General features: G+C 45.0%; 1 protein-coding gene across 1 annotated transcript in view; it reads left to right on the top strand.

Moving 5' to 3' along the window:
* The first annotated feature begins 2016 nt into the window (after window positions 1-2016).
* LOC132574260 (pulmonary surfactant-associated protein D-like) overlaps window positions 2017-22771 on the top strand; it is a 33700-nt gene continuing 12945 nt past the window's right edge. The window contains exons 1-3 of the mRNA XM_060242608.1: window positions 2017-2045; window positions 7092-7305; window positions 16596-16712. Coding sequence (XP_060098591.1) covers window positions 7107-7305; window positions 16596-16712 — 316 coding nt within the window. The 5' untranslated portion in view covers window positions 2017-2045; window positions 7092-7106. The remainder of the gene's footprint in view (window positions 2046-7091; window positions 7306-16595; window positions 16713-22771) is intronic.

The following is a 22771-nucleotide window of genomic DNA, read 5'->3' on the forward strand; positions in this document are numbered from 1 at the left end:
GGCTTTTCTTCCCGGCTGCCTAGAGCAAACGATTACTCCCCGCTGGCGCCAGGTAAATGCTGTGTCTTGTAGCCACGCAGCTAGAAATAGGTTCAGAAACGACACAAAACATCCCAGTTCAATTTTGTGTATCGAGGTGATTTTCTTGACTTTTTCGCTCGTTTGCTACTTCAGAATGCTCGCTTGTTTTGACCGAAGCAGCTGTTTTCCATCGCTAGGTCCAAGGTGCAGACACTTATAAGACAGTTGACTCATCTGTTCAGGTAGAGACCATGGAATATTAAACAAGGCCTGGGAAGATTAGTTTCCGCAGGAGTCGGCGACCCATAAAAGATAGGAGAAACTGATACGTATAAGGGAGTTAAGATCAGGCTCTGCAGAACTCCGAGGAAAGGAAGAAGTTGATGCAAACGAGTCTACTGAAACTTCTAGGCCAGGAGATGATGTTTGTGTGTGTGTGGGGGGGGGGGGGGTTCCTATTAGCAAAGCAAGCAGGAGCTGAAGGATTACACACTCAATACACACACCCTTCCTTCTGTAGTTGCCATTTGAATCCAGTCTACAAACATGTGCAATTTTGCCTCTTGATGGTCAATGTCCTATTGTGGTCCTGAGACTGCTTGAAGATTGACAAGTGAATGTGTGGCCTTGTATCATCGAAAAGCCTTGCCCTTTGAAACGATACAAAAAAAACTAGCAGCTCCGCTCACACGTGCAAGTCATCCCCTCTCGATACAAGCATTAAAAGGGAAGCTGCTGAAAGTTTCCATGGCCTTGCTTCTAATGTGATTCATTTTGGAGAGACAAAGTTCAACTGTTCAGCTGCACATAGAGGAATCAAATGCTGAGAAACCAGCTTGCACCAATTCCCTCTCCCTCTGCAGATCCTGGGGTTACCAAATACCAGGTGATGTCCAGAGATCTCCCAGAATTGCAACTTACCTCCAACTATACAGATCAGTTTCCCTAGAGAAAATGGCTGCTTGGGAGATCAGACTCTATGAAGAAGAAGTTATTGGATTTATATCCCACCCTCCACTCCGAAGAGTCTTAGAGCGGCTCACAATCTCTTTTACCTTCCTCCCCCACAACAGACACCCTGTGAGGTGGGTGGGGCTGAGAGGACTCTCACAGCAGCTGCCCTTTCAAGGACAACCTCTGCCAGAGCTATGGCTGACCCAAGGCCATGCTAGCAGGTGCAAGTGAAGGAGTGGGGAATCAAACGTGGTTCTCCCAGGTAAGAGTCTGCACACTTAACCACTATACCAAACTGGCTCTCCAATGGCATTATGGCTCCACCCCCCAGATCTCCAGGAATTTCCCAACCCAGAGCTTGCAACTCTAACAGATACCCACTAGGCTGTTAAGAACATAAGAGAAGCCACGTTGGATCAGACCAATGCCCATCCAGTCCAACGCTCTGTGTTACACAGTGGCCAAAAACCAGGTGCCATCAGGAGGTTCACTGGTGGGCCCAGGACACTAGTAGGCTTCCCACTGTCCCCCCACCAAACACCAAGAATACAGAGCATCACTGCCCCAGACATAAGAACATAAGAGTAGCCACGTTGGATCAGACCAATGGCCCATCCAATCCAACACCCTGTGTCACACAGTAGCCAAAAACTCTGAGACTCTGAAATTCAGAGTATAGGGCAGGATATAAATCCAATATTATCTTCTTCTTCAAAACTTTCTTCCATTGGGAAGTCTGACTGCATTTGCCTGATTTCAACCTCACTAAATATCCTCACATGACAAAAACACATCGCAAAAAGCCTTCACTCCTTCTTCTCTAAGAAATCCAGTTCTACATTCCCCACATTTTGCAAGCCTGGGGGAATCTCTCCCTTTGTGCCTCACACTTCTTATCAGCCCCGCAAGATGAAAAAAAGATCCATCAGTTCCCTATGATTTCCCTGTGAAGTCACATGACTGAAAAAACAGAGCCCATGGTTACTTAATCCATTCCCTATAAAAAGAGAGGCTGAACTCTTAATAGAGGGGTTGTATTCAGGCCGTTGGAGAGCATCAGAAATTGAAAAGTAAGTGATTGTTTCTTTTCTTTTTTATTTGCTCCTTAATGATGGATCTTGCCGAGAGATTTATAAATGAAATGTTGCTGAACGGCATTAATAGGAAATTGAAGACTGCTGCCAGTTAACTTCTAAGGACTAGCAAGATTGTGCCGCGCTCAATATGTTTGATTAATGTCGGCCGGAGTTTGCTTTTCCTTCTTAATTCAGGCTTCATTGATAAGCGATCTCTTATATTCTGCATCATTGCATCTGATCTTTCCCATCTCTCCCGGCTTATCTAATAATTGCCTCCAGTTTTAATCGGCAGTTGATTATGAGTCCAACATCAATATCATTTACTAGCCTCTTCATCTATTTGTGAAATGGCTTGGTTGAAATGCAGTTGGTAAATGGGCCTTTTGAATGTATCATTAGGACAAATTGTCACAAGGGGAGATGGAATTCCTGTTCCTTTAATATTACACAGAAGACGGACTTTTGGTTAATACAGTTTGTCATCTAAGGGGGAGAAAAGTGAGACAGGCTGAAGTTTCCTCTTCAACACAACTGGCATGTAGTGACTTTCCACCATATTCTTCTGGGGTAGTTTCTTTATCCAGCATCTGGATCTTCCTAGAATGTGAATCCGTCTGTAAACTTCCCAAGCACATGAAATATTAAACATGGTGCAAATGAGAGAAAATTCCAACCGTTCGACCACTGTATGCAAAGCAAGCTTTCCAAAGGTCAGTTGGTCCTTGATAAATTGTTCTGAGGTATGCAGTCCTAAACTCTGCTCATGACCTGAGTTCGATCCTGGTGGAAGCTGGGTTCAGGTAATCAAACAAACACTCTTGACTGGTGTATACAAAGTTCTATTATCATGAAATGAACAGCCTACAACAGTGGGCATACATTCATACAGTATAAATAGAAAACAAACAACAGTCTCAAAACAATATTCCAAGGAGGACCCCACACAGTCACTGAGTTTTCCAAACTGAGTACTAAGACTCAATAATAAAGTTCCACAGGAGTCCCTCCGTTGCTTGTTGACTTCTGAAGGACAAATTCTAGCCTTCACGCAAACCCTGGCTTTGATTGCGTTCCGCTGCTCCTGCAGCTTCCTCGTAAGTCAACTGTAAACAACAAAAGTGACCGATAAAAACCACCCTATACCAAAGTAATCTTAACAAAAACATACAGAAACAGTTGGTAAAACAACCTGAAACCTCCAGCCAAGTTCTTTCTCAAATGCCCATTTTGGTATCTTAATTTGCGGCTTGGGCTAACAGAGCCCACGGCTTTTTTTTAAAAGGACGGACACAGCTGTTGTTACTCAACCATTTAAAGGAGACCTCACCACAATCTACCAACATACCCAAGAAACAAAATGCATTATATATAACAAGAGAAATCATTGTGTTGATTAAGGCCAGAAGGTTCAATAGTGTTTAAACGATGTATCCACTGTGCCTCTTTTTGTAACATGGTCCTTCAGAAGAATTTGTCCTTCAGAAGTCAACAAGCAATGGAGGGACTCCTGTGGAACTTTATTATTGAGTCTTAGTACTCAGTTTGGAAAACTCAGTGACTGTGTGGGGTCCTCCTTGGAATATTGTTTTGAGACTGTTGTTTGTTTTCTATTTATACTGTATGAATGTATGCCCACTGTTGTAGGCTGTTCATTTCATGATAATAGAACTTTGTATACACCAGTCAAGAGTGTTTGTTTGTGCACAATATTTTGTATTTTATATGTTGTGCTGCCACTGTTCTTTTGCATTGGGTTCAGGTAATCGGCTTGAGGTTGACTCAGCCTTTCATCCTTCCAAGGTCAGTAAAATGAGTACCCAGCTTGCTGGGGGGAAAGTGTAGATGACTGGGGAAGGCAATGGCAAACCACCCCGTAAAAACATCTGCCATGAAAATGTTGTGAAAGCAACGTCACCCCAGAGTCGGAAACGACTGGTGCTTGCACAGGGGACCACCTTTACCTGTATGATCCAAGCCAATTCAGAGCGGTTTCACCTTTAAGTCACAGATAGACTACACTAGAATTCCTAGGGTTGCCAAGTCCAATTCAAGAAATACCTGGGGACTTTTTTTTTGGGGGGGGGGGGGAGCTGGAAGACTTTGATGGTGGAGCCAGAAATAGGGTTGTGACAAGCATAATTGAACTCCAAAGGGAGTTCTGGCCATCACATTTAAAGGGACTGCACACCTTTTAAATGCTTTCCCTCCACTGGAAATAATGAAGGATAGGGCATCTTCTTTGGGGGCTTAGAATTGGGCCCCCGGTCCAATCTTTTTGAAACTTGGTGTTTTGAGGAGAGGCATTGGATACTATGCTGAAAATGTGGTGCCTCTATCTCAAAAAAAACCCTCCCCCCTGAGCCCCAGATCCCCCCAGATCAATTCTCCATTACACCCTATGGAGTGCCCAGCAGACATTTCCCTCCCACCGCCCCGCTTTCTGATGACCCTGAAGCAGGGGGAGGACCTCCAAACTGGGGGGTCCCCTGCCCCTACGGGGATTGTCCACCCTAATTCCATCTGTGCCTGCTTTGATATCCGTGTTTTTGAAGTGTAAGAGATGGGCGTTTCCAAATACCCATCCCTAATTGTTCATGGCTTCCCATGATGTGTGTTTAGAGATGAGCCATGTCTGTGTGTGTGTTTGTAAACAGCTGTCAAGTCACACCTGATTTGTGGCCACCCCGTAGGCAAGAGACATTAAGATGTGGCTTGCCATTGCCTGCCTCTGCGTAGACCACTTCTTTGGTGGTCTCCCATCCAAATACTAGCCAGGGCTGACTATGCTTACCTTTCGAGATCCGATGAGACTGGGCTAACCTGGGCCATCCAGGTCAGGGCAGAAGACATTCAGAGGTGGTTTACCATTGCCTGCCTCTGCCTAGGAACCCTGGGCTTCTTTGGTGGTCTCCCATCCAGGGACTAACCGGGGATGACGCTGCTTAGCTTCCGAGATCTAAGCAGACTGGGCCAATCAGGTAAGGGCAGGGTAGCAGATTCGTCTTCTTCCTTAAAATGGAACCTAGCTCTGACTCTAAGGACATGTGATCCAGCAACCTTGCTTAAGTCAAGCCCACTTGGGACTGATCGCTGCTGAATGGGAGTCCTTCTGGGACTCCTGTGGAAGCCACCAAGTCCTGTGGTTGAAGAATGGGTAGGAAGCTAACTGTTAATGTCGCCTACTTCCTGCTCTAGTGTGCAGTTCAAACCAGGGAAGCCATTATTTGATGCACTTGAAGTATTTTGGCCATTTTGGTACTCTTTTTTTTATAGTCGTTCATATCTTTTGGCATGCCAATAAAGGTTGTCTGTCTGAAGAACAGTACGATAGAAACCAGTGAGATTCTGGAAGGCATTTTGAATGTTCAAAATATCCTCACATGACAAAAACACATAGCAAGAAGCCTTCAAACAAATACTAATATCTTATATCTAATTCTGAAACACACTATATTGTTGTTGTTCAGTCGCAACTCTTTGCGACCCCCTGGACAAAGTCACGCCAGGCCCTCCTGTCTTCCACCCTCCTTTGAAGTCTGCTCAAATTTGTGTTTGTTACATCAGTAACACTGTCCAGCCATCTCATCTTTTGCCGTCCCCTTCTTCTTTTGCCTTCTGGCTTTCCCAGCATCAGGGTCTTCCCCAGGGAGTGCTCCCTTCTCATTGGGTGGCCAAAGTATTTGAGCTTCAGCTTCAGCATCTGACCTTCCAGGGAACAGTCTGGGTTGATTTCCCTTAGGACTGACTGATTTGATCTTCTTGCAGTCCAAGGGACTCTCAAGAGTCTTCTTCAGTGAGGGCTCCCTTCTCCTTTGGTGGCCAAAGTATTTGAGCTTCAGCATCTGACCTTCCAGGGAACAGTCTGGGTTGATTTCCCTTAGGACTGACTGATTTGATCTTCTTGCAGTCCAAGGGACTCTCAAGAGTCTTCTTCAGTGAGGGCTCCCTTCTCCTTTGGTGGCCAAAGTATTTGAGCTTCAGCATCTGACCTTCCAGGGAACAGTCTGGGTTGATTTCCCTTAGGACTGACTGATTTGATCTTCTTGCAGTCCAAGGGACTCTCAAGATTCTTCTCCAGCACCACATCTCAAAAGCATCTATTCTTCTGCGCTCAGCCTTCCTTATGGTCCAGCTCTCACAGCCGTACTGGAGAAGGAAATGGCAACCCACTCCAGTATCCTTGCCAAGAAAACTCCATGGAGAGAAACACACTATAGAGAATATGATTAATAGATCCACAAAATGGAGCTGGGGACAGATACAGCTCAGGTTGGCCTGCCCTGGTGGTGGTTACCATGCAACTGCATCCTGTGATGGCCATTGAAGTGGACCAGTTTGGCCCACAGGCTGGTAACATTGTACAGCTGGTTCAGACATTTCCCAGGGAGAATCTGACTGATTCCCCACTAGCCTTATGCCGCTCTCACGCTCCTCTTCTCTGCGGGGCTTCTGTCGGATTTCACACTATCTGCCCCGGGGCTGCAACTCACTTTGCCTTTTTCGTGTGGCAAACCGAAACCGGTTTTTAGAAGATCTCATTTGCTGCATGAAAGAGGTGGCATGAGCTGCAGCCCCGGGGCAGAGAGTGTGAAATCCAATGGAAGCCCCACGGAGAAGAGGAGAGTGAGAGTGGCATAAGGCGAGTGGGGAATCGGTCTCCATCAAGGAGAAGGAAGAAGGGAAAACTGAACAGGGGGATGATAAAGGATGGATGGGAGGTGGGTAGGAAGAAAACAATGAAGCGGGGAAAAGACTACGGGGGCTGCCGGGGAAGGGAAAGAGGCTATGGGGGCTGCCAGCAAAGAGAAAGAGGAAATAGTGAGAAAGGGGCATCCGGGAGGGGGGGCAGCGGGGAGAATGCTCCCTGCAAGTCCTTGTGGGTCCTCTGCTTGTTGAATTCTAAGAGTCACCAGAATCCTTAGAAGTACCCTTTGCAGAATCCTATGCAATATAAATAGTAGATTTGCCTTAGGTAAAGATGATGGTGATGGTGGTGGAGGAGGAGGTGATGATGATGATGATTGGTTTTTCCTCCAGGAAAATCTCTCAACGATGCTGGTGCTTCTGACTTTGTGTGCTTTGGTTTTGCAAGCTTCGCCCACGACAGACCCAACGCCCCACCACCAAGTGATGCAGAACCTGGATCGGAACGCCTGTTCCCTGGTTGTGTGCGGACCAGCCGAGCCAGGGTTGCCAGGGAGAGATGGCAAGGACGGGATGCAAGGACCAAAGGGGGACACGGGAGCTCAAGGTACAGGAAAACTTTCCCTCCCGGAGACCGAAACTACTGGAGATCAATTTTCCGTTTACATATGAAAGGGGGCAACCAGCAGTACAAACCATGAAGTTAAAATAACTTGACATAAACTGTGCAATGTAATTCTTTTGCCCCTTGAAGATTTTGAATTACATTATTATTTTCTCTGTAAGTACCAGACGTGGAGGGCCGAGGCTAGCCCAATCTCATCAGATCTTGGGAGATAAGCAGGGTCAGCCCCGATGAGTATTTGGATCAGAGACCACCAGGGAAGCCCAGGGCTGCCACGCAGGGGCAGGCAATGGCAAACCACCTCTTTATGTCTCTTGCCTTGAAAACTCGATGGGGTTGCCCTAAATTGGCTGTGTATTTACGGTGTACAATTATTGCCCCCTTGACCTGGATGGCTCAGACTACCTTGATCGCATCAGATCTTAGAAGTTAACTATTTTATCACATCTGGGAAGCTTAGTGTCCTGCTTGGTATTTGGATGGGAAACCTCCAAAGAATACCAGGGCCATGGCATGGAGGCAGGCTTGGGTTGCCAATCCCCAGGTGAGCAGGGAAAATAGGTAGACACCTCCGCGAAGACCAGCCTCCTATCTTATACAAAGCATGAATTTTCACATATAAAAACGGTATCGTTCAAACATACAAAGTCATAAGTGCAAACCAAGAGACGTATGTGACCCCACCCACAGTCGTTTAAATTGAAAGTCCGTGTCCATAGTGCCTCAACAACAGAATGGGGGTCCTGGTTCCGACGTAGCCGTTATCCACGGAGACCGATGCCCTTGTCCTCAAATGCACGGCTAGGCACAAAATGGTACGTGACGCGGTAGGACTCCCTCCCACGTTTCGCTGTTTGCTTCCACAAGCTTTTTCGAAATATTTCACCAATTCAACGCTCATACTTCAAATAGCTTAGCTCCAGTATGGTTAAGCTATTTGAAGGATCGGCATTGAATTGGCGAAATATTTCGGAGAAGCTTGTAGAAGCAAATAGTAAAACGTGGCAGGGCGTCCTACTGCGTCGCGTACCATTTTGTGCCTAGCCGTGCATTTGAGGACAAGAGCATCGGTCTCCATGGATAACGGCTACGTTGGAACCAGGACCCACATTCTGTTGTTGAGGCACTATGGACACGGACTTCCAATTTAAATGACTATGGGTGGGGTCACATACGTTCCTTTGTTTGCCCTTACGACTCCGTATGTTCTATATCCTCTTTGTTTGTTACACAATCCTCAGGTGAGGTCAGGGGATCCCCCAGTTTGGAGGCCCATAGGGTATAATGGAGAACTGATCCGTGGTTATCTGGGGCTCTGGTGGGGCTATTTTTTTTTTTTTTTGTTAGAGGCACCAAATTTTCAGCATAGCATCCGATGCCTCTCCTCAAAACACCCTCCAAGTTTCAAGAGGATTGGACCAAGGGGTCCAATTCTATGAGCCCCCCCCCCAAAGAAGATGTCCCTATCCTTCATTATTTCCAACGGAGGGAAGGCGTTTAAAAAGTGTGCAGTCCCTTTCAATGTGATGGCCAGAACTTCCTTTGGAGTTCAATTATACCTGTCAAAACCTTGTTCCTGACTCCGCCCCCAATGTCTCGTGGCTCCACCCCCAAAGTCCCCAGATATTTCTTGAACTGGACTTGGCAACCTTAAGGCAGGCAATGGCAAACAACATCTGAATGCCTCTTGCACTAAAAACCCTACTGGGTCTCCATAAATCCCCTGTGACTTGATGGCACTTCCCACTTACAAGACATCTATCATTTATTCTTAGCACATCTCATTTGCATAACTCATTTGCATAGGTCACACACCCCTGACACCACTGGAAAGTATATTAAATTATATCAGCTCAGTATCTACCTTAAAAGGCTTCTTGAATTATAATAGTCCTATTAAAACCTTATTCCAATCATACTTTTAAAATTACTTTCTCCTATGTGGCCACAGTGGCATGACGAAGATTTTCATCTGTCTGCTTTATATGTTTTAGTTATTTTACCATTTTACCATTTTTTGTGGCAGGGGAGGAAACTTTAGAAGTTTGTCAGATCTTAGAGTTCAGCAAAATTCTCACAGGGGGGTTGAACAATGGAGCCCAGAAGCAAGGTTTTTTTTGGGGGGGGGGGGGCAGAGTGGTAAAGCTGCAGTACTGCAGTCGGAGCCTTCTGCTCATGACCTGAGTTCGATTCCAGCAGAAGCTGGGTTCAGGTAGTCGGCTTAAGGTTGACTCAGCCTTCCAGCCTTCTGAGGTCGGTCAAATGAGTACCCACCTTGCTGGAGGGAAAGTGTAGATGACTGGGGAAGGCAATGGCAAACCACCCCGTAAAAAAATCTGCTGCGAAAACATCATGATGCGACGTCACCCCGGAGTCGGAAACGACTGAGGGCTCCCTTTGTCTTTTTAAGAAAGAAAGAGCACAATAAAATGTAGAGGTTCCAGAGTTCTGCTCCTGTGAGCTCCTGCCCAAAATGAGGTCTGATTCTGAATGCGGTTCAGGATTTTGTTGACTAGATATGAAAGAGAACAGAGGTTGGAAACAATCACCTAGGTCACAAAAGGAAATGTATATGAGAACCTTTATGCGTATGTATCACCAATTTGGGGACTTTGGGTATGGCTTGGATGTGCGTATCTAAATATGAGCAAGAATGCCATCTATCTGCACTGAAAATCTTTGCATGGGATATAAATTGTGATTTGCATTTTGCACGTTCCCCTCCATCCACATACTTGAAATAGTCACCTCTTACAACTTATTTCATTTACTTTAATTTATTAGCCAGTCTTTCTAGGCAAATTACAGATTTAAAAAAAAAACCAGGCAGCATAAAGGGCCCAATAAACAACATGGCAGGATTAGGAATGGAAGAGCCCCGTGGCGCAGAGTGGTAAAGCTGCAGTACTGCAGTTGGAGCCCTCTGCTCACAACCTGAGTTCGATCCCAGGGGAAGCTGGTTCAGATAGCCAGCTCAGGTTAACTCAGCCTTCCATCCTTCTGAGGTCAGTCAAATGAGTACCCAGCTTGCTGGGGGGAAAGTGTAGATGACTGGGGAAGGCAATGGCAAACCACCCCGTAAAAAGTCTGCCGTGAAAACGTTGTGAAAGCAACATCACCCCAGAATCGAAAGCGACTGGTGCTTGCACAGGGGACTACCTTTACCTTTTAGGATTAGGAATAAAAAGATAAAGGTATTCCCCAGTGCAAGCACCAATTGTTTCTGACTCTGGGGTGGCGTCGCATCATGACGTTTTCACGGTAGACTTTTTTACGGGGTGGTTTGCCATTGCCTTTCTTAGGTGCTTTCTTTGTATTTCTTCTTAAAGTTGCCTTCTTTGTATTTTCCCATGGGATCCAGGGGACTGGGTAAAGGAAGCTGTGGCTCTTTCTCTCCCTCCCCAGGGGACCAGGAGGGGGAGGAGCCTCAACCAATGGAGAAAATTGAGGTTTTGCTCCATAGATCCTATGTGATTGAGAAAGGCTTGCAAAGCAAGCTGAGATGCAGAAGGAAGCTAGAGAGAGGGAGAAGGAAGCAGACAAGAGCCAGTTGCTTGGGGGCCTGGTTTTGCTCCCAGGCGGTGTTCAATACCCCTGGTTTATTCCATAAACAACACCAGAACCAAGATAGAGGGCCCATAACTATTACTGGGGTTATGCCAAACAAAACAAAAAGGTCTTCACCTCCTGGTGAAAGGCACTAATAGAGGTGCGCTATAGATCCAGATGAGCAGCTCTGTCAATCTGTAACAGCAGAACAAAGTTAGAGTCCAGTGGCAACTTGACCGACATTGTTTCATTCAAGGTATGAACTTTCATGTGCATGCACACTTCCTCAGAGGTGCAGCGTGTAAAAGGATAGGGGAGATTATGACCGATTCCCCACTAGCCTTGTCCCGGTCTCGCTTGCCTCTTCTCCGTGGCGCTTCCGTCCGATTTTGCAAAAGCTGCCCTGGGGCGGCAACTCTCTCTGCCTCTTTCCCACGGCAAACAGAAATCGGCTTCAGAGGATCTTGCTTGCCGCAGGAAAGAGGCAGAGTGAGTTGCAGCCCCAGGGCAGCTTGTGCGGAATCGGCTGGAAGCCCTGCGGAGAAGAGGAGTGTGACACAGGGACAAGGCTAGTGGGGAATCAGTCTATGTGTTGGCTGCAATAATCCACTTGCACAAGAAAAATAGATCTCCTCTATTTTCGCCTCTTCTCTAGCAGTCCCTTCCAACCTGAGAAAAGTTCATCCCTGGGCTTGCAAGATCCATGTGGAACAATAGGCATGAAGTTTGGAGGGCTGTGGTGAGGAAGGGGGCTCTGAGTTAAATGTTAAAATCATTTAACTTGGAAGCACAGAAGTTTTAAGTAGCATCCCCAGTCCTCCATGTTAACCAGTTAAGGGGGAAATGCTGTACAAACAAATTACAAAGATGATCTGACTCCAATGGTAATAATAGAAATTTTATTTACAAAAACAGAAGCACATCTTACATGGCAAATTCATGTTGAGGCTGGGTGAGTGGGTGTCAACTTGGCAGATGAGGTTCAACGTGGCCAAGTGCAAAGTAATGCACAATGGGCCAAGAATCCCAGCTACAAATACAAGTTGATGGGGTGTGAACTGGCAGAGACTGACCAAGAGAGAGGTCTTGGGGTCGTGGTAGATAACTCACTGAAAATGTCAAGACAGTGTGCGATTGCAGTAAAAAAGGCCAACACCATGCTGGGAATTATTAGGAAAGGAATTGAAAACAAATCAGCCAGTGTCATAATGCCCCTGTATAAATCAATGGTGAATCCTCATTTGGAGTACTGTGTACAATTCTGGTCACCGCACCTCAAAAAAGATATTATAGCATTGGAAAAAGTCCAGAACGACCCCAAGATCTCTCTCTTGGTCAGTCTCTGCCAGTTCACACCCCATCAACTTGTATTTGCAGCTGGGATTTTTGGTCCCAATGTGCATTACTTTGCACTTGGCCACGTTGAACCGCATCTGCCACGTTGACGCCTACTCACCCAGCCTCAACAGATCCCTTTGGAGTTCCTCACAATCCTCTCTGGTTCTCACCACCCTGAACAATTTAGTGTCATCTGCAAACTTGGCCACTTCACTGCTTACTCCCAACTCCAGATCAGTGCACTGATCTGGCCTTGTGGGGGTGTTGAAGTGGGCACCCCCATGTGCCTTGGTGACATCATCAGTGCAGGGGGGGCACTAGAAGTTAGCTTTGCCTAGGGTGCCAGACAGTCTAGCACTGGCCCGGGCAAACAATCACCAAAGAGGCTCAACAGCTAACCAATGAGAGGAGGATGGCTCCAACTGCCAAGTGTACCCGAGTGAAGGAATTCTCTTAACCCTTTCCCTCCCAGATTTTCTTGCATGCAAAGTTACAATATCCAACAGGGGTCTCATTCTGTTAACAGGGAGGAATCCATAGTATAATTTTGTTCTAGGAAAACCGGTCAGCATTTTTGAATCCCTGATCGAAAGGATGCAAAGAAAATCTCTTTGAACAATACTACGCAGAACATCCACTGAAGTATATGCCTATTGATTTCTGTTATGTTTTGTAGCAAGAGACTTATATTTCTTTGCCGTAGCTTATTGTGCTTTTTCCCCTTCAAATCAGAGTTTTCTTAAAGTGTATTTATTGATCTTTGAGATAATTTACTAGTCTTTGTTCATGGCTTTTGATTACTTTCGTGAGATACGGCTAGCTCGGGGACTGAAAGCCCTTGGAACGACCCCATCTGCAATTAAATTCTCTTTAAAATATTTCTGTCAGGGGGGCGTTATCCCATCCCCGAGTGTTTCTGTTGGGATATTTGGTTAATATAGCAGAGTTTGCCAATCATATAAGCAGGGTACTGAGTGCAGTAAATAAATCTCCCAACAGGTATAATGCAAAAATGGTAAACATATTTATTCAGGTATATCTAGTTCACATTCAGGTTACATATTTGTAAATTCTAAAGTAGTTTTATATTTTAAAAGTATGTACATTCATAAGTAATTATATATAAAAAGTATGGTAGCCTATTTACATCCCAGACATGTCGTTTGTTTTTTGTATTGCACGTTCAGGTTACAGACAAAAGAAAAGAGAGAAGCCTAATCTAAAGAGAGCCAGTTTGGTGTTGTGGTTAAGTTAGTGGACTCTTATCTGGAAGAACCAAGTTTGATTCCCCACTCCTCCATTCGCACCTGCTGGAATGGCCTTGGGTCAGTCATAGCTCTCTTATCTGGGAGAACCGGGTTTGATTCCCCACTCCTCCACTGGCAGCTGCTGGAATGGCCTTGGGTCAGTCATAGCTCTCTTTTCTGGGAGAACTGGGTTGGATTCCCCACTCCTCCACTGGCAGCTGCTGGAATGGCCTTGGGTCAGCCACAGCTATCTCAGGAGTTGTTTTCAAAAGGGCAGCTGCTGTGAGAGCCCTCTCAGCCCCACCCACCTCACAGGATGTTTGTTGTGGGGGGAGAAGATATAGGAGACTGTAAGCCGCTCTGAGATTTAGAATATAGGGCGGGATGTAATCCAGTATGTTCTTCTTCTCCGTCTCTTGAATGGCACTCTCTGGAGAGCCAGTTTGGTGTAGTGGTTAAGTTAGTGGACTCTTATCTGGGAGAACCAGGTTTGATTCCCCACTCCTCCACTTGCACCTGCTAGAATGGCCTTGGGTCAGCCATAGCTCTCGCAGCATTGTCTTTAAAAGGGCAGCTTCTGTGAGAGCTCTCTCAGCCCCACCCACCTCACAGGGTATCTGTTGTGGAGGAAGAAGATAAAGGAGATTGTAAGCTGCTCTGAGACTCTGATTCAGAGAGAAGGACGGGGTATAAATCCACAGTCTTCTTCTTGTTGTTGTTCTACTACTACTACTTTCCCTGCCACAAATGGCTAGCTTATCTAATATCAAGTATAAGTGGAAGTATAGAGAGAGACCTGCGGAGACTTGTGTCTCCGTGGAAAGCCATGTGAAAGAGGGAGAGGACAAAGGTTGAGACAAAGTGAGGCATCCCATTCAATGAGATAACATCTATATAATATATACTTCAGCTTCTTCTCCTCCTGTGGTGGGAGGCAGGCTCCAAAGAGCACAGGCACACCCAGTCCCTCTGCTTTCGCCTTCTTGAAGGTGAAAGTGGTGGTGCAGGACATGGCGAGTGCGCATGTGGGGGGAGGGGTGTCCGGCACCCTGTAGGCCACAGACAACCGCCTATCTGGCTTACTCCTCACGCCGGCCACGCTTCCACCTTCCATTTTCTTATCAATCAAAATGATAGTCATTTTCCTGGGCCACCACCAATGTCTTCTTCCTCTTCAGACAGCTCTGTTTGCATCTTGTTGTTTGGTTCTAACTCATTAGCCAAGATGTCTCTGGCCAAGACACCTCTGGCCAGTCAACATCCATCACCTCTCAAGTCACTGATGCATTGGGTCTTAATTTTGGGTCAGTGAGGATGGACAGAATAACTGTTAACTGATCAACCAGTTTTGCACTGTTTGATGTTCCTGTCCCCCCCTATATACACCGAAGGAGTATATACTGTAAACCCCGCAGTGTTATCATTTCCTTGGACATGGTAACTAGTTAGGGTTGCCTGTTCTGTTAGGAAATTCCTGGAGATTTGGAGCAGTGCCTATAGAGGGGAGAATCTAGGGAGGGATTTCTATGACATACCACAGAGTTCACCCTCCAAATCAACCATTTTTCCCAGGGAGCTTATCTCCATAGTTTGGAGATGTTGTAACTCTTGGAGGTCTCCAGGCCCTACCTGAAGGTCGTTTTGCTGCTTGGTACACCGCCCACCAAGGCCTACATTACACAGTAACCTACAAAATTTGTGCTGTGGGTTAAACCACACATTTTTTACCTCACAGCAAGGCTTTTTTTGAGCAGGAACGCAGTTCTGGCTGGTTTGGTGTCAGGAGTGTGTGGCCTAATATGTTAATGAATTCCTGCAGGGCTTTTTCTACAAAAAGCCCTATGTTAAACAATGGTGCCATCAAGGGGTGTGGCCTAATATGCAAATGAGTTCCTGCTGGGCTTTTTCTACCCCAAAAGCAATAGCATTAACAAATCTCATTCCTTATCCTTGCCCTTTCAATATGTAACAGCTATTTATGCTAGGTAAATACCTCTGGCTGAATATCAAGGTTGCTATCCCACAGTGACCACAAATGTTTTCTTATTTTTCATCCCATTGGTATTACTTTCTCTTAAATGCAGACTCCAGGCTCTCTGAGTCCATTTGCTGGTAATATAAGAGTTGATAATCCTACCTTCTGAAACAGGGCATACAGTTGCCAAGTCTCAGAGTTCAATCTGAAGTTTCAGAAGATTAGCGTCTTTCTTAGGATCTTAAAAAGAAAGATGAGGAGAGGGCAAAAGCAAAGAGAGCAGCTAATTTCCGCTTCACTTGTGGAAATGTAAATGTTGGCTTCGTGGTGATCTGAATTGTACAGCTCTACATTAAAAGCTACGTGGAGGTGTGAAGGGGGTCACCGAGCCCTTGGCTGCTATCTATTCAGTTGTTGTAATGTCACAGAGGCCTGTAATGATGGTCTGCTTAGGGGAAATGGAGGGAACCTTTGAGAATCTGAATTTCAGAGCATATTAAACAGGCAAATATGGTTTCAAGCGGATAGGACAGAGATGGAGAAAGAACAGGGCTTTTTTTTTGAGCAGGAACGCACAGGAATGTAGTTCCGGCTGGCTTGGCGTCGGGGTGTGGCCTAATATGCAAATGAGTCCATCGGGCTTTTCCTACCAAAAAGCCCTGCGTGAAACAATGGTGATGTCAGAGGGTGTGGCCTAATATGCAAATGAGTCAGTCGGGCTTTTCCTACCAAAAAGCCCTGCGTGGAACAATAGTGATGTCCGGGGGTGTGGCCTAATATGCAAACGAGTCCCTACTGGGTTTTTTCAACCAAAAAGGCCTTGAGAAAGAGATAGGCAGAGCCTGGGGGGGGGGGGGTGTGTAACACAGACCTCCAATGGGGGCTTGGCCAATTCATCAATAACAATAAGAATAAAGATCTATGGTTAGAATGAAAATGGTTTATCATTAGACTCTGCATCCAGCGTTCGCATCTTTAAACTCAAGAAGGTTGCATCTTTTTTATTTCCAGTATCTAGAAAACAGAACTTTACAGGGCTGATGATTCTATATATCTCTTTGAGCAAGTATCCTTGTTATTTGTCCTCCTTTGGTTCTTCTCTAAAAGCTCGTTTTGCTCCACCTCTTAATAATCTGTCCTTTTGATCTCTGATCAACCCTCAGGAATGCCAGGACCGAGAGGGATCGTTGGTCCTCCAGGGGAAATGGGCTCGGTTGGACCAGCAGGAGAAAAAGGATCCCAAGGCGCTCAAGGAGAAAAGGGAGATGTCGGTGGCATGGGTAAGTCAGCTTCATTTTCTACCCAACGATCCCTCCCCCTCTCCTTAGTGTTACAACCTAATGGGTTGAGTCTGAGTCCAGTGGTATCTTTAAGACCAATAAAGGTCCCCTGCCCCAATTCAGAATCTAGAAAGCAGATTAGTAGCAAGTTATAATGTGGCACAGAGTGGTAAAGCTGCAGCACTGTGGTCTGAACTCTCTGCTCACGACCTGAGTTCGATTCTGGTGGAAGCTGGATTCAGGTAGCCGGCCCAAGATTGACTCAGCCTTCCATCCTTCCGCGGTCGGTCAAACGAGTACCCAGCTTGCTGGGGGGGAAGTGTAGATGACTGCGGAAGGCAATGGCAAACCACCCCGCAAAAAAAGTCTGCCGTGAAAATGTGATGCAACGTCACCTCCAGAGTCAGAAATGGCTGGTGCTTGACCACAGGGGACCTTTCCTTTCCCCTATAACATATGTCATTGGGTTGAAATTTGTTTTTGTTAACTGATTTTATTGATGATTACTTACATTATACTGTTTACATTGCCTAGAGCCCAGCATTGGCTGGGATGAGGCTGTTTAATAATGATAATAGTAATAATAATAATAATACAGTTTAATTCTAGGTCTAAGCTTCCATGTGCATGCACACTTCTTTAGATACATTGAAACCTAATGGATTGTAATACTCAACTCCTGCATGCATTGCTCGTAATAAAAAAACCCAACTAAATGTTATTTCAAACTTTCTTTTTGTATTGGGTTAGATCAGAGATGACCAATGTGGGTGCCAGGGTGCTCGCCAACACCAACCCTGGCAGCTGGGCAGTGCCTGGTGGGGCTTTTGCTCAGCAACGCTTCCAATTGGCCACTGGAGATTCGATCGGCCATGCAGATTTTCAAAACATTGCTCTGGCAACAGATGCCGCCACAGTGCGAGGATCTGTACTGTGTGACTGAAGGCAAGCTGCGGTGGCCATTTTGTGGCTGGCCCTGCCTCCTGTGGTAGTTGTATTTGGCAGCCATTTTGTGGCTATACTCACCATGCTGTGTCAGAATAACAAAGGTGCTGACAGGCTCCAGAAGACTGGGGACTCCTAAATTGGATTTTATTCTCTCTACTCACAAAACAAATTCTTCCTGCTCTCCCCTCGAAAATGTTGCCTCTTGGGGATCTCTAGGGGCAGTGTTGAGCATCATGCAAGGTCTGCTGTGAGGAAACCCCACCTCCTTCTTGCAGAAGTTTCCTCATACCAGCAGCAACAGATCATAGGATCTAACCCCTTATGTCTTTTAAAGAGACAAGAACCACAAAATAGGGACTGTCCCTGGTACAAGGGGACCATTTGGGTGCAAATAAATGAGGAAAAGATCATGCATTGTTCCTGTCATCAATGCAAACTGTAGGCTGTGCATAACCTATAGTTCAGGGACCTCAGATATATTGGCACATGAAAGGTCATCCTGGATGCTCACCTCAGAGCACACTCAGCGCCACCTTTCCCCAAAGTCCCAGGAGACTTGTCAATGTTGCTTCTGTTGAAGAGGATGGTGGGGGGTGAAGTCTGAGGAATGCCAAATCTATTCCTTGTGTATTTTCTTTTCATAAGGCATCTCCAGAAATCTCCACCAATGGTAAAATAGAGGCAATGCTTTTAAAGAGACGAGAACCACAAAATAGGGATTGTCCCTGGTAAAAAGCGAACCACTGAGGTGCAAACAAATGTGGAAAAGAACATGCACTGTTCCCTTCATCAAATACACTTTCCCTATGAAGAAAGGATAAAACGCTTGGGGCTCTTTAGCTTGGAGAAACGTCAACTGCAGGGTGACATGAGAGAGGTTTACAAAATTATGCAAGGGATGGAGGAAGTAAAGAAAGAAGTACTTTTCTCCCTTTCTCACAATACAAGAACTCGTGGGCATTCGATGAAATTGCTGAGCAGACAGGTTAAAACGGATAAAAGGAAGTCCTTCTTCACCCAAAGGGTGATTAACATGAGGAATTCACTGCCACAGGAGGTGGCGACAAGCATAGCCAGCTTCAAGAGGGGATTGGATAAATATATGGAGCAGAGGTCCATCAGTGGCTATTAGCCACTGCATTAGCATACACACACACACACACACACATATATATTGGTCACTGTGTGATACAAAGTGTTGCACTGGATGGGCCATTGGCCTGATCCAACATGGCTTCTCTTATGTTCTTATATGACACAGAGTGTTGGACTGGATGGGCCACTGGCCTGATCCAACATGGCTTCTCTTATGTTTTTAAATGACACAGAGTGTTGGACTGGATGGGCCACTGGCCTGATCCAACATGGCTTCTCTTATGTTCTTATGTACAAACTGCAGGCTCATGCAATTTCAGTTCCTGCAGAAATGTATGGATGGGAGAGGGCATTTAACCCTTCAGCTTCCACTTGGTTTCCATATTAGAAACTGGTCTTCCTTCTCTGGTGGCATTTTAAAAGAGGGGGAAATGCCCTGTCAAAACATGTCCTTTAAAATGCTAATAACTAAGTAGCAAAACTAAGTTGACTTTGAAGGGTTAAAACCTTCTCTCTTCCTTATATAGTCCCAAGGCAAATTGAGGCTTTACCAGTCTGCCATTTGTTTTTCAGTTTCAAACAATTTTATTAGTAATATATGGTAATAAATTTCAATTTCTTACATCATTAATAATTACTTTTTTAAATTTATCCCATATATTACTTTCTACCCACCCCTCCCCTCGTTACTTGACCCCCGCCGATATTATATACTTAAAATCTTAATATTAAAGGTACCCTTAATTAATAAAAACCAAAATTAATGTCCTCCTCCCTCTTGTACTTAGTCATTATCAAAGATTGTCCAGTGTCCTTTTATTTTCCACTCTTTTTTCTATGTATCTTCTGAACTTTTTCCACTCCATCTTAAAAACTTCTAAATCATAGTCTCTTAAGGTTCTTGTTAACTTGTCCATTTCACTCCATGTCATAACTTTTACAATCCAATCCCCATTTCTCGGGTGTTTTTCTTGCTTCCACAACTGCGCATACAATGTGTCAGACGATGGCACTTCAAATCAACCAGACTCCATTGGATACCAAGTTTAAGGCTTTATTTGATAGTTTGCAGTTTCTGAGCATAGCAAGATTGGAACTGATACATTCTCCCTGCTGAGGAGTCACTTTAAAGAATTGGACATCAAAGGTTTTCTAAACAAAACTATGTTCCCAAGCATTCTTAACATGGAGTGTTACTTTTCACACAGCGACTTTCGCTTATCTCTCTGTGGTTCTTGGTCTCACAGGCATGGCTAGGCTGCCATCCCCGGAGGCATTTTATCTTCAAAGGGGAATTTGTTAGTTCCCGGGACAGGAATTCACACCTGTGTTAGTAAATACTATGTTCCTACTTTGATATGCAAGGTCTCTTCCCGTGGTTAGTAACACAGGTTAGAAAATGGAGTCAGTTGAGCTAAGCATTTCATTACATTCAGTTAATCTAAGCATTTTAATACAGTAATTTTCCAGAGTCTGACACAATGTCCTAGCAGCTGAGAGCAAGTACCAGATTAAAGTTCTATCTTCTTTTGGAAATTTTTCCCTTTTGTAATCCCAACAGAAAAGTCTCTGCAACTTTGTTAAATTTGTAGCCCAAGGTCTTAGAAATCTCTTGTTGAATCATCTGCCAATACTTTTTCGCTCTTTCACAAGTCCACCACATATGGTAGAAAGAACTTTCATGTTTTTTACATTTCCAACATCTATCTGGCATCTTATTGTTCATCTTTGCCAACTTTTTAGGAGTCATATACCATCTGTACATCATCTTAAAACAGTTTTCTTTAATACTCTGACATGTTGAGAGTTTCATAGAGTTCTTCCACAAATATTCCCATGCGTCCATTTGTATTTCGTTATTTACATTAATTGCCCACTTAATCATTTGAGATTTCACTTTCATCTTCCATAGACCATTTTAAAAGTAATTTATAGATTTTTGAAATTAATTTTTCATTATCTCCAAGCAGAACTTTTTCCATTTCTGTTCTCGTCTTATTCCTTCAGTTTTAACCAGTCTGCTGTTTGTTTTTCATGGGTGAAAGAAGATACATGATCTTCCTCTGTTCTGTTTGAGACTGCATGTCCAGCAGAACCTTGAACTCGCAACTCCCTCTGAGGCAAGTTGCTTCCTCTGTTGACTACTCTTTCAGCCATCTTTGTCTCTTGGTGCAGCTTATTTGCCTGATGAGAAAAGGGACAGAAAGGAATAGGACACTTTTCAACAGTGCTATGTGGGGAGAGAGAAGCCAGCTTACCCCAAATGTAGACCAGGCATTCTAATGCCTTAGAAGTATTTAAATATTTCAATAAATAGTGTTGAACCCTGAACACCAATTGGAAGGATTCCATTATTCTCAAATGAGAAGTAAGTAAAAACTACTTCCTGGAATTTTAAAGGCTATAATTACCACTTGTTTAATGAACATCTAACAAGAGGTACTTCACGTCTTCCTTATCGGAAATGATTCCATCAGCAAAAAAAAAAAATTATGAACAAAGAAATGGTTTTGAACCCATCAAGTGAGGCATTTAGATTATGAAATGTGATCAGGTGTGATATTTTAATTTGCACGTTTTAATTTAGCTGCTCTTAGCTTGTTCACCTCCGAGCCTGCTGGATATCATAATTAGGAATGCAACCTGCCAAATATAGCACCACTTATGGCAGTGATGCGTGTGTGAGGATTATTAATGGCGTTTCTTGGAAGCTGAGAGATGGAGGACCTCAGTTACAATGCAATATCTCCGTCTCAGAGACTGCACCAGCATTGCTAGTAGAGCAGTTCAGTTGACCAATGCAGCTTAGGTAGCAGCCATTCATTGTGAAGAAGCACAGTCGTGTATGAACAGACGGGACAAGAATGAGAACAGGAAATATGCTCCAAAGGACTCAAACAGACAGCATCATAAGGACAATCTCAAGGCCTCAGCTCCAGGTACATGCTGGCAAAATGTACACCCCTAATACCATACCACATATAGCAACCCTATGACAGCATGAGAGAGGAGACTTACGCCTTCTCCTCCACACCATTCTCCTAAACCAGAGGTTCCCAACCTTTTTGAGTCTGCAGGTAAATTTGGAATTCTGACATGGGGGAAGAGATGCAGCCACAAAATGGCTGCCGCAGGAGGCAGGGCCAGCCGCGAAATGGCTGCCACCTTCAGCCACATGTTGAAGATCCTTGTGCTTTGGTGGCAGCTGCTGCCAAAGAAAAGGGGTGTCGAACCCTGAACAATCAAATCTCCAGGGGCCAATCGGAAACCTCACTGGACACAAGCCCCACCTGGTTCACCTCCTTTCTCTTGGTAGTTGCCAGAGAAGGTATGATACCTTAGGTATCAGTGGGCACTGTGGCACCAAATGTACTCCCTTGGGGACTCCCATCCTAACCTGAAACTGCTTCAAGATGCACCTGGGGAAAATTGAACACGTAGTCGGACCCTGTATTGGGAGCCGAAGACAAAAGAAGTAAGCCTAATGTTTCAAGGGAGAGATGGATTTCTTGTGGGATTTGAGTATAGCTTGGTGTTTGGGGCAGGATTTCCAGGCATAGGGGAAAGCTAGGGAAAGTAGGTGGGTTTCTTCTCATTAAGGAAGTAGAGGAGCCCTGTGGTGCAGAGTGGTAAGGCTGCAGTATTGCAGTCTGAGCTCTCTCTGCTCGTGACCTGAGTTCGATCCCAGCAGAAGCTGGGTTCAGGCAGCCGGCTCAAGGTTGACTCAGCCTTCCATCCTTCCAAGGTCAGTAAAATGAATACCCAGCTCGCTGGGGGGAAAGCGTAGATGACTGGGGAAGGCAATAGCAAATCACCCCATAAAAAGTCTGCGGTGAAAACATCATGCTGCGACATCACCCCATAGTTATAAATGACCAGTGCTTGCACAGGAGACTACCTGTGCAAGGAAGTAGAAGAGCAACAGAGAGTGGTAGAATTAGGAGGAAAAGGCAGAGACCAGGATATATCAGGAGGTAAGGACAGAAGATTGTGGGATTAGTATCCACTCGGTATTA

The sequence above is a fragment of the Heteronotia binoei genome, chromosome 6 (genome assembly GCF_032191835.1).
Source record: "Heteronotia binoei isolate CCM8104 ecotype False Entrance Well chromosome 6, APGP_CSIRO_Hbin_v1, whole genome shotgun sequence".
Lineage (NCBI taxonomy): Eukaryota > Metazoa > Chordata > Lepidosauria > Squamata > Gekkonidae > Heteronotia > Heteronotia binoei.